Genomic DNA, 11,454 nt, shown 5'->3' on the forward strand with positions numbered 1-11,454 from the left:
GACCTGCAGGAGTCGGGCTCCCGGAGTCACCCGCGGCCCCACGTTCTCCCTGCTCCGTACCCGCTCCAGCTCCCTTCGCTCTGGCTGAACCCAGCAGCTGTCCCCTGCTCAGGGCTCCGTTCCCTGCCCCAGCGGCCTCCAGCAGCAACAGTTGGGGACTTCCGCAGCCCAGGCTCCCGCGTCCCCGCACCGGCCCCTCCCCCGCGCTGTCGCAGCGCCAGGCGAAGGAGCTGGAGGGCTGGGCGACCCGGGAGACCAACGTCTTGGGCGCCTCGCCCGCGTCCTTCCCTCACGTCCGCCTGTCACCTCCGCCTCTCTTCCTCTCCTCCCGCCCGGGGGTCCACACCCCAGGCCTGGCCCCGAGGGTCCCGGTCCCCTGGCTGCCCCCTTCTCTGGCTCCCTGCGCCGGCCCAACTCTCCTCGTGTGTCCCTCGTCTGTTTCCGCCGTCCTTGCCCGCGCGGCCCCCGAGCTCAGCCCCAAGTTGGCGAAGTTTGCGCCCCCGATTTGCCTCCTGCCACTCACCGGGGGAAGGGGCGCCGCGCCCGCGCCCGGAGCCTGTGCGGGCTGCCTCTCGCGCGGTGCACGTCCCGGCGCCCGGGCTCCGCGAGCTGGCGCGCGCTGTCAGAGCCCGGCGGGCGCCGGAGCCCAGGGGCGCGGGGCTGGCGCCCGGTGCGGCCTGGCGGGCTGGCCTGGGCTGGGCCCGCCCCGCCTCCGCGCCCCTCCCGCCAGACCCCGTCCGGGGCTGGGCTGCGCACCGCACCTCCGGCTCCCGGGGCTCGCCAGCCGCTGTGGCGGAGCGCTCACCGCTGCCGGCTCCGCCCGCCCCACCGGGGCTGGCGCCTCCGCCCCGCCCTGGCCCGCCCGCCGCCCGCACCCGCCTCCATCCCCTCCTAGCCGCGGGAACACCACCGCCTGGGGCCCTTCGCCCCTCTTGAGGACTGTGTCCCCAGACTGACACTGGGGCCAAGGTAGCCTCGGAGAAAACACCAGCCCAGAGCCCTGGGTTCGAGCCCGCAGCCCACTAGCTGTGTGACCTTGGACCAGTTAATTTCGAGGACCCCTCAGTCTACAAAGTGAGGCCAGCATCTTGGGGACTGGCATTTAGATGGTGAACATGCTTAGTAAATTGCAAACCACTACGGAGATTTTGGTCCTGTTGGCTTGTTGATCGGGCTGAAACCTGATACGGGAGGCAAGGCATTGGAAAGTGTGGGGGCCCCAGGGAGGGACTGGGGCAAGCTGCTGCCCAGTCCCCTCACTCCCCCTTTTTGCTTTTTCTCGTTTTGGTTGTACCGGTGGCTAACCAGGCAGTGAGGCCAGCAGAGCAGGCAGGCCCAGGTCCCAGGTGCCTGCAGTGTGGGCGGAAGGCAGGCAGGCCGCAGCAGCAGGGCCAGGAGAGGAAGGGAGGGTTCCTGCCAGGCCTGGAGACCAAACCCACCTCCAGCCCCGGGCCCCTGAGCAGGGAGCTGGCTCTGCAGCGCCACCTGGGGGCTGGAGGGGAGCTGCTGCTGGAAGGTGACCCCAGGCCCCAGAAGAAATCACAGGCACATCAACCATTGGCCCTCCGTTGCAGCTGTTTTATTTTCAGCATATTCTGGACCTGGTGACCCTTCACAGTACAGGAGGAGAGGTGGGAGGGAGGAAGGTCAGCCTGCACCTGCACCAGTCCCTAACTGAGGTTATCTCCTTGCTGAGAGTTAAACCCACACTGGCAAGGGTGACCTTCTGGCAGGAGGGAGTGCTCATTGGTCCCTGGAAGAGGCAGCCAAGGCCCCACGCCAGAGTGGCCAGGGGGTGCAGCTGTGGTGCAGAGTCCCATTCAGACTGATCCCGGCCCCTCTCCTCTGTACAGCACTCTGCCCTCCTTGCCTGGCAGGGACCTGGACTCAACGCCCCAGCAGCCGCAGCATCTCCTGAGGATCCAGCAGCTTCTCCCTGGGCTTCCCAACACCCTGGCCCCGGGACACCTCCTCAGCATCCAGCTTCTCCCAGTCCGAGAAGGAGATGGGCCGGACCCCTGAGGCAGAGGGAACATGAGTCACTGCCCCACCTCCTCCAGCCCAGCCCAGAGCACGAGCTCCCAAGGTAAAGGCCAGGGGCCACCTACCCCACCCCCCAGGAGTTCACACGGGGCCCAGACCTCGGCTGCTGAGCAGGGCCTTGATGGCCACATAGCCGGGCCTGGAGCCAGACGGCAGCAGCCCGGCCTTCAGGTCCTGCAGCAAGGTCTGGCTGGTGCAGAAGCTGTCGGTCATGGTGGTGGCGATGACGCCTATGGGCCCCTGCTTCACCCAGCCACTGCAGTAGAGGCCTAGGAGGCGATAGCCAAGGTGTAAAGGAAGGGCAAGCAGCTGGACACTCACCTGGTAAGCCTGCGCCTCCAGTATATGCCCATGTGCACAGACGTCAGGACATCCCAAGTCCTCCCAGCAGCCCCAGCAGCTGGGCCCCTGTGGCCACTGGCCCACCTCCCTGGATCCTGCTCCGCCTGGTTTTACTTTACTATCTCCCCGTACCCCTCAGTTTCCCTGTACACCACAAGCTCCCAGAAGGCAAGAACTGGGTCTTGCCCACCTCCAGTTTCAGTAGGCGCTTCGTAAACATTTACTGAAAGAATAGTCAGGTGTGTGGATATTTAATCAGACTGGAAGCCCCCTGAGGACAGGAACTGCTCTTTAGTCTTCAAACCCAGCACTGAGTACAAGGCCTAGCCCAGAACAGGCCTCCCTCAGTAAACTGAACAGTTTAATAGCCATACACAGGTGGGCATCTCAGCTAGACTGGGCATTTCCTCTAGGGCCAGGAGGAAGGTGGAGCTGGGTTCTAGGACCCACATCCCCAGGGCCTGGCTCAGAGCAGTTTTCCAGTGCATGTCACTGGATGAATGAATGAATGTGAATGGCCCCAGGAGACATCAGCTTCCCTGTCCCCCACCAGAGTTTGGTACCTAGCATTCTTGCACCCTCTCACCTGGTACATCCACAACCCGGCCCTCCGTGTTGGGGATGATCCCAAGTTTGGGGTCAAAGGGCACACTAGGGTCAATGGGGCGGCTCTTATACCCAACGCTGCTCAGCACCAGCCCACAAGGGAGGTCCTCCGTGTCTCCAGTGGGCACTGCCCTGGCGGTCTCACCAACACCCTGTTGGGGAGAGTGTGGGCAACACCCAGCTGAGGTGAGGAGACTTGAGAACAGGGGTGTCTTTGGGTAACAGGAGACTCACCTCCAGTCTGGTGACTGCCAAGCGGATGCCTGCTGCTCGCAGCCCGTCTGCTGAGGGCAGCACCTGCTGGGGGCTTCGGAAAAAACGGAGACCCCAGGCTCGGGGGGCCACTGCCTGGCGGGCAGCCTCCTCCCCTGCTGGCTTCTCCGTGGCTGTTCGAAGCAACAGTTCTGTCAGCCGCTTCCGCGGGCGTGGCATCTCTGTCAGCAGCACAAAACATCTCAGGGCTGTCCCTGGGGTACAGTCCTCTCCCCAACTGCCCTCCCCCAAGCCCTCTCTGACCTAGACCATCCCCTCCCTAGTGAGCTGGGGGGCCAGGCCAGGGCCCCTCACCCTTGATTCTGTCCTGGAGGCCCAAGAAATCCGCAGGATCCAAAATGGGCCGGGTTCCTGGTAACTGAATCATCTCCCGCAGCTCCTTGGGGATGGGGGGTTGGGGGGTTGAGGAGTTGGGGAGGAGGTCAGGCCCAGAGCACTGTCCACTGCTGAGCACACCCCAAAGCCCAGGCCAGCTAGGACATACCACCACCACCCACCACCATGGAAGGCACTGGGCCTGTCTGGCTCCTCTTTGACCCCAGGAAGCAGCATTCCAAGGGGCTCTCCCCTGCCCCACCTCCCAGGGGAAGACCGTCTTCTTAGGACCACGGCCCCTCTCCCTCTGGCTCCAGCACCTTAATGGTAAAGGCCACTTGCTGGGGTCCACGTCGGCCCACGATCCACACGGTTTTCACCCGACTCTTCCTCAGTGCCCCCAAAGAAGCCTCTGTGATGTCTGTTTTCTGGCACAAAAGGAGGACTTAAAGTCATCCAACCGTAAGCCTCTCCATTTGGTCATGTCCCTACCCTGAGCTGAGAGGGCTGACAGCTAGAAAGTACACCTCTGCCCCATCTGGTGGCCATAGGCAGCACTGCCGCCAATTCTGCAAACGGCTCAAACTAGTAGCAAACCAGGCCCATGCTCTTTCACTCAAGTTTACCATGTGCAGGGCACCATGCAAGGGGCGGGGGGTTATGGTGCACAAAAGAGACATGGTGCCAGCCCTCACAGAGCTTCTGATCTGGTGGGGAGAGAGATACTTATCAAATACTCATTGACAAATGTAAAATTAAAGTGGTCATAACATGCTTCAAAACAGGAGACAAGTCTATGAGAGAAAGGTATAAGGCTTCCAGAAGGAAAGGACAACTGAGCTAAGAACTAAAAGATTAACCGGCAGGACGTGAGTTGAGAGTGTTCCTAGCAGGGGGAGTGATATGTGCAAAGGTCCTGTGGCACACTGAATAGTAAAGGCCCTTGTAACTAAAGTGCTGAAAGTAAAGGAGAAACTGTATGAGATGAAGCTCGCAGGCTGCCTTTCAGAAGGCCTCTGCCTGATACCAAGGGGAAGGAGAGGCACTGAGCTCAGTTTTGAGGGATGAATCCTGGACCCTGCAGCAGGCGCACCCTCCCCTCAGTGTGACATCCGCTCTCCCTCTCCTGCCCCTGGCATACCCACTCACCTCCAGGTGCTCAGGTGGGGTCAGCAGGATCCGGGCCACGTCCAGAGCCACATTCCCCTGCCCCAGAATCACGGCCGTGTCACAGCTCAGGTCTGGCGCCAGCTGGAGGGGAGAGGTCTGGATAGGGTATCCCCAGCCTTGGCTCCAGTCAGGCTACCAATCCATAGCTCTCGGGCTCCCCCACACTGGGGAACTCCATCCCATCTGAGCCTCCACTCAGCCACCCCCAAACCCTACGCCTCCCTCCCCAGAGGCCTTCCACAGCCATCAGCCTGCTGGCTCACATCTCATCTCACCGGGAGCCTTCCAGTGCTGCACGATGGCTCCTTCTTCCCCCATCTCTGGCATCTAAGAGCTGCCCCAGCACTGGCTGAGAGGTAGGAGGAAGAAGCAGCAGGAGTGCTCCCCAAACTCACCTCCTGGTTCTCGGGAAGCCCATTGTACCAGCCCACAAAGGCCCGGGCTGAGAACACACCAGGCAGCTCCTCACCGGGAATGTCCAGAGCCCGATGGTCCTCTGCTCCGTAGCTCTGAGGAAAGACCAGGAGTCCTCAACGCCACCTACGGGGCCAGACAGCCACACCAGCCTCCCCGTGCCTCCTGCCAGCTCCTCCTCCTCGGCTTCCAGCCTGGCCCACGCCCAGAGGTTTGGGCCTCACCCCTACGCCTTCCACCCCTCAGCCTCCACCTCCGGCTGCTGCCCTGCCCCATCCACCGCCCCCCACCCACCTGCACTCACCAGCACCACAGCATGGTAGGCCTCCCGCAGCTCCGGCACGGTCACATCCCTGCCCACAACCACATTGCCGTGGAAGGCACAGCGGTCAGAGCAGGCCGTCTGGGTAAAGGTGTGGATGACATTCTGCCGGGCCCCAGGGTGGGAGGGGTTAGAGGATGCAGCAGCTCCAGGGACCATGCTTGTGCCACCCTCACCCCACAACGTCCCCAGAATGGAATCTAGGTGGCATCTACAGGGTCTGGGGTCGTTCCATGCGGCCAGCAGAGCTTCCCTTCCCTCCTCACCTTGACCAAAGTCTCCAAACCTCCCCTCCATGCCCAGAGAGACCCACCTTCACCTCGGGGTGGTCGGGCGCCACGCCAAAGCGCACCAAGCCGAAGGGCATAAGCTGCTTCTCATAGATGTCCACGTGGGCCTGGGCGTGGTGCTGGGGGAGAGGGTGGCAGGTGGTGGGGCCTACGGAGGGACTGGGCCCCTGTGGGTCCTCCCCTTCCCAGACAGAGCAGGGAACCCAGCCCAGTGGGCAGAGGACACAAGGAGGTCTCAACCCACTGCAAGGAGAAAAGACCCCCTGACTCCCCACCTGCCTAGAGAGCTAGACAAGAGGAATGGGGCAGCAGAGGGCAGGCCTCGAGAACTGCCAGCCAGTGGAGACAGGAGGACTCGGCCGACAGGAAGGGGCTTTAGCTTTCCCTCCACTGGAGGGGGACCAGGGGAGTGTCTTTATCTCCTTGGGTGAGATGCTCCACACAGCCTGCCTTAGACCCCTCGACACTTCTAGAAATGCCAGGCCAGGCTGATGACCCGAGAATCACCCTCTGAAATTCACGCCTGCCTTAGCTTGAGATCATCCTATTGGAAAGGGGACCAAGCTGGACATGGAGCTGAGAGCACAGCTGGGGCATGTGGGGGCAAAGGGAGATAAAAGTAGCCCTACTCTTAGTCTTAGAAAACACAACCTCACTCACACACTGGCTCCAGGGCACCTAGAGGGGCTGTGGGGAAGGCACAGGGTTGGGGTCAGGTGCCAATCAGCCACATGACTGCTAAGTCCAGGATCTGTTCTTTCTCTGTAAACTGGGACAGATAACCCCACCCCTCTGTCAGGGCTGTTGGGAAGCATCCTGGAGGTCAGGACGGTGAGAGACTCTGGGCCATAAGCAGGTTCAGGGTCAAGCAGTGCCCAGTGACACACACCCTGCCTCGTACCCCCATCCTGGCTCCTACTGTAATGCTCTGATTCAGTGGGACTCAGGCCAAATGAGCTCCTGCCCTCCAGTTGCCCTCATCCTGACAAAGGCTCCTGCTCACCTCCTCGCCTTTGCCCAAATCCCCCTTTCCCTCCAGTCCATAGCTTGCACTCAAGTCCAGGCCACCCACCACCCACCCGTGTTTCCTGACTCCCCATCCGTGCCTACTACAGGTGGTGCCTGACCCACCGCCTTCACACCCCACTAATGTGGTACCCAGGTATAGCTCTGGCTTTGGAGTCGACAGCCACAGGGACCCCACCACTCTGGCTCTCTACCTTCTCTGTACAACAGAACATCCCTTCTGGCGTGATGCTCAACATTAAATAAGCAAGGCCTGAAGCACCTAGGCCAGGGCTTGACCATGGTGAGTGTGCCGTCAACCCAAAGTTATCGTTACTGTTACTACTATTGCTGTTGTTGCAAGTCACTGCCTCACTCATGAGCCCTCCCTGGCTGCCCACTGCCGCAGGGCAAAGTCCAAACTGCTGAGCCTGGCGGACAACACCTTACACAATCTGACTTTATCTTCCATTCCTCCGGGCTGTGGGTCCTTCCCTCTAGGTCACAGTGCTCTCTCCAAGGCCACCTCTATAAAGCTAAATCCGATGGACATGTTATCTTGAACAGCCGACCTCGTCTCCCAGGGAGCCCTTTCCTCCCCAACCTTGAAGTTCCCTCCTATCCCTCCAGCTATTCTTTCTCAAGCCCCTTTCCCTCTGTCCCCCCTCTTCTGTTTAAATTAAATCTGTCCCCCTTCTAACAGAAACTTTCTCTAAGGTTCTTCCAATATGGGACCCTACACTCCACTAAGTGCCACTGCCCAGCTGTGCTGCACATGTTCCTGCCGCTGGAACACAACCAGGAGCTTGGAGCTCCCAGTGGGCAAGGACCAGTTTGGAACTGGCCCATGTCTATCCCCCAGCACCCCACAGGGAAAGCACATGCAAGTGTTTCCCCACTGAGTGCAGGTCAGAGCTTTTACTCACATTTGAGGCACTGAAAATCCTGCCAGAAGGCCCAATCTCAGGTTCAGTGAACACAGTGTCCCTTACACAATGCCCTCCAGGGCCTCCCCAGCCCCTGTGAGACCCCTGGTCTCTGTCCCAGAGCCCAGGCTTGGCCGACTACATGGCAGCTTGCCTGGGATGACTCCCCGCACCTGGGAGGCCTTCTCCAGAGCCTGTGGCCTCCTTTAATACAGATTCAATGTACCTTCTCCAAGAAACACTTTCTGACTAACCCCAGCTAACTCGGCTTATGCTGGTCATATCACTGGAATTAGCTTTCACCTGTGTTGTTTGGCAGGCATGCTTAGGTCACTTTTCAGAAGGGTGACCAACTCATCTCAGTCTCCCCAAACCCTTCCAGTTTTAACATTGAAAGCCCTGTGTCCTGGGCAAACTGGGCCAGCTGTCACCTTACCTTTTAAGCATCTGCAAATGTGTGTGTATAATTAATATGTTCATCATTTCTCCTGTAGCTTCACTCCAAGTCCCTCCAAAGCCAGGCCATTGTCCCATGTCTTAGTTAGCCTAGGTCTCCCTTCTCCCCTCCCCCACCATGGTTTTCCCACCCTCCCACCAAAGTCCAAGGTCTGGCAAAGTCCCAAGAGTAATTAATAACCTTGGGGCCCTGCCCACCAAGGCCAATACTTTAAGCCTTGAGACCCTGGCCTCTGGGGGAGGGGATGGGGGGGAAAGCAGGCTGAAAGAACAGCATGGCATGGGGAGGCCTGGAGCCACTGGTGAGGAGAGCACAGGGAGGTGGGTAAAGTTACAGAAAACCCTGAAAGGAGGGGGCAGACCCTCAAGATGCAGGATGTTGGGGACTGAGTGGAGATGGAAGAAAGAAGGGAAGAAGAGGCGCAGGATAGTCACCTTGCAGGTCTGCATAAGCTCCCTGCAGGGCTTGGCCAAGGAGGCAGAGCCCACCACCGGCCAAGGACCACTGACCATCGCCCATGAAGCAGACACACTTCTCTCATAGCTGAGGACCTAGAATGGGGAGCCCCAGATGCAGGTGACAACATGTGCAGAAAGTGTCCCGTCTAGATGGGCTGGGAGCCCACTCCCCATCAGGGATCCAGAGTACTTTTAAACCCAAAAGAGTGGGGCTTGCCCTCAGGATTGGAGCAGCAAGTGAATCGTGGGTGAGGGAACCAGGAGGACACGGCTTACCTTTAGCAGGTGTTGGGCGGTGTAGAAGCCAGCTGGGCCACTGCCCACCACACAGATCTGGGGGGTCTGCTCCTGTGTGGAGAACTGCTGGCGGGAGCCTAGGGGTGGAGGAGGGGGAGGAGGTCAGAACAACCAACTTCAGTGACAAACATGAGCTTCACCCTCCTTTTTGTCAAAGCTTTGGCGTTTACAGTTCCTTGTTTCATCGGAATAAAGCCATGTCTTCATTCAGTACCCCACATTTCACACATGGACTTCCTATGTCCGGTCGCAGAAGATGACCCACTCAACAACCCCCACCACCCACCCCTGAAGTTGCCCTGCACAGAACTTCATTTTCCTTATGGGGTCCCCTACCCTCCCAGCCAGAATATCGCATCCTTCTATCGGACCCCGTGGATCTTCCCACAAGGTTCCCATTTACCTCTCTCACCCTTCTCTTCCACAGAACCCTACAGCGCCCCAATAGACCCGTCCCATTCCTACAGACCCCTGTTTCGCCTCAGACTTCTCTCTAGCCCTACAGACCAGCGTATCACCCTCATTCACCCCTTCTCTCGCCCGTGGACACCATGGTCTCCCCTTCTCACCTTAGTTGACCCTCCTCTCACCCTAGGGCGCCTCACCCCACCGGCCCCCGTCTGCCTCCGTACACTGCCCGCGGGAGTGGACCCCCCCAGTCTCCTGCCTCGTCCCTCTCCAGCTCTGCCCCAGCTGGGCTCCCACCCCTCCACTTAGGGTTCGCAGGCCTCCCCGCACTCCCATCCAGCCCCAGGGGTGCGCAGCTCCTACTCGGGGTGCTCCCGGAGGGAGGCGGCCGGATCCGAGGCCATGCCGACCAGTGCCACCAGCGCCAGCAGCGTGGAGCCATGGCCGGGACGAGGCTCCAGGCGGCAGAACTGATACCAAGGACCGCCCCGCTCGGCGCTGGGCCCGGGCTCCGTCCTGGCCCCGCCCTGACCCCGCCCACAGGCGCCCCAAATCCCGCCCCCACGCTCTGGGAAAGCACAGCGTTGCGGGTCCACCCCCGCGCCGGAAAGAATCCCGCCCCCAAAAGAGAAGCCCGCCCTTGGATCCACCCGCTTCCGCTGAAGGCCCGCCCCCACGACTTCCGGTCCCTGCGTGTCTTAATAAATTTCTCCCCAATCTTCACCCTCCCTCCAATTATCTGAAGTTTAGAGTTAAAGGAGAGCAAATCCCCATCGCTGTTTCAGTCCCGCCGGAAGGAGGTAACCAATTAGAGAGGAGTTTACTCAGCTTCGCGTCGCTGGCTGATGACGCAAAGCGCCTTTCCCTTTTGATAGGTAGTCCCCGGTTGCCTGGTTTCCTGCTAGCCAATCAGCAGTGAGTTCAAGCAAACCCGGAAGTCGGGGGGAAAAAGGGGCCCGCCTGGAGCTCAGCGGCTCCTTTCACTGACCAGGATGCTCTACAGGTAGGACCCCCAGCAAGATGCCCACATGAGAAATATCCACACCTGTAGAGAGTTTTTATGAAAATTTATTTGAGACAAAACTGATTAAAGAGGGCACATAAGGACGATTATATGAAGATGGCAGAAAGCAAGGCAGAGCTTGGGCTGCGGGATCGCTAACTAGATTGTGTGCTCTCTTGAGGGCGATGACAGCCTGGAGAGGTGTTGCATATGGTATATCAAAAACGTGTTAACCTAGATGCACGGGAACAATGGGCAGGACTGGCTTAAAAACCTACTGAAGAAGTTATAGGCCTGGGACGTGACTGCCCACCACGACCTGCCCATTTAGGAATTTACGATCAGATCGCCCTGTGAGGTTACTTTCTGTGGAACCCCTTTTTTCTTCCACACAGATTTTGTCCTGCGTGACTCACCCCTTTCCTTTACGCAGGTGAGGAAATGGAAGAAGCGATTTGCCCCAGGTGCTATGGACAGAGCCAGATCTTGTCCCTGAGGTGAGGGAGGCACTGGCCTCAGTGCAGAATTTAAGAAAGCACCAAAAACCTCAGTGATCAACATAATAGTTTAATGCAGCACTTTCAAAGAGCAAAATTAATGCAAACCAAAAAAGCCCCACGATGAACAAAGTAGATTTGTAAATGACAGGATCCGTGATCATAGCTGACCCAGGAAGCCTCATGCCAGCTTCAGCTTCCTTTTCTCTCACAGACCCTCTTGTCAAATGCTTCCCTGGAGAAGCCTTTCCTGACCCATCCTCTCCCAGACTGGTTTAGGGCCCCTTCTTGTCCTCTTAACACTCTACCCAATTGTTATTATATTGCCTTATGGCTTTTAATTGAAGTGTAACAGAAAGTGCACAAATCAGAAGTGTAGTGTTTGATGAATTATCACAAGATGTAATCATGTAACCACCACCCAGATCAAGAAGTAGAACATGGCCAGCACTCCAGGAGCCCCTTGTGCCCCTTCTCATCACTTCCTCTCCCTCCTAATGTTCCAATTTCTAGTAAGTCCCTGCGTTTTGTGCCTGTCCCACTAAACCAGGAATGGGTAAACTGTGGCTTGCAGAGCAAATCCTACCCAATACCTGTTTTTGTACTATACACAAACTAATGGTTTTTA

At 58.7% G+C, this 11,454-nt stretch overlaps 1 protein-coding gene across 2 annotated transcripts; it reads right to left on the reverse strand.

Moving 5' to 3' along the window:
- Positions 1 to 1,571: 1,571 nt before the first annotated feature.
- Positions 1,572 to 9,799, reverse strand: FDXR (ferredoxin reductase). Of its 2 annotated transcripts, none has more exons than XM_016220350.2 (12): positions 9,690 to 9,799; positions 8,898 to 8,995; positions 5,799 to 5,894; positions 5,468 to 5,590; positions 5,145 to 5,258; positions 4,729 to 4,830; positions 3,900 to 4,007; positions 3,559 to 3,643; positions 3,226 to 3,425; positions 2,972 to 3,143; positions 2,142 to 2,312; positions 1,572 to 2,018 (listed from the first exon to the last, which is right to left on the reverse strand). In XM_016220350.2, exons 1-12 carry the CDS (start codon positions 9,766 to 9,768, stop codon positions 1,888 to 1,890), a joined length of 1,479 nt encoding a protein of 492 aa, XP_016075836.2. In that variant the 5' UTR covers positions 9,769 to 9,799; the 3' UTR covers positions 1,572 to 1,887. The 2 variants fall into 2 exon arrangements, with proteins under 2 accessions (XP_016075836.2, XP_087681811.1); XM_087825685.1 differs by having other exon boundaries at positions 2,972 to 3,172; positions 3,222 to 3,425.
- Positions 9,800 to 11,454: the final 1,655 nt, after the last annotated feature.

Source organism: Miniopterus natalensis, chromosome 17, assembly GCF_054644295.1.
Source record: "Miniopterus natalensis isolate mMinNat1 chromosome 17, mMinNat1.hap1, whole genome shotgun sequence".
In the NCBI taxonomy this organism is placed as follows: domain Eukaryota; kingdom Metazoa; phylum Chordata; class Mammalia; order Chiroptera; family Miniopteridae; genus Miniopterus; species Miniopterus natalensis.

Coding starts and splice junctions, on each gene's coding strand:
- FDXR (XM_087825685.1), bottom strand. CDS start 9,768: ATGGCTCCACGCTGCTGGCGCTGGTGGCACTGGTCGGCATGGCCTCGG. Junction 5,591..5,798: donor CCGACCACCCCGAGGTGAAG/GTGGGTCTCTCT, acceptor GGGGCCCGGCAG/AATGTCATCCACACCTTTAC. Junction 2,019..2,141: donor GGCCCTGCTCAGCAGCCGAG/GTCTGGGCCCCG, acceptor CCTCTGCCTCAG/GGGTCCGGCCCATCTCCTTC.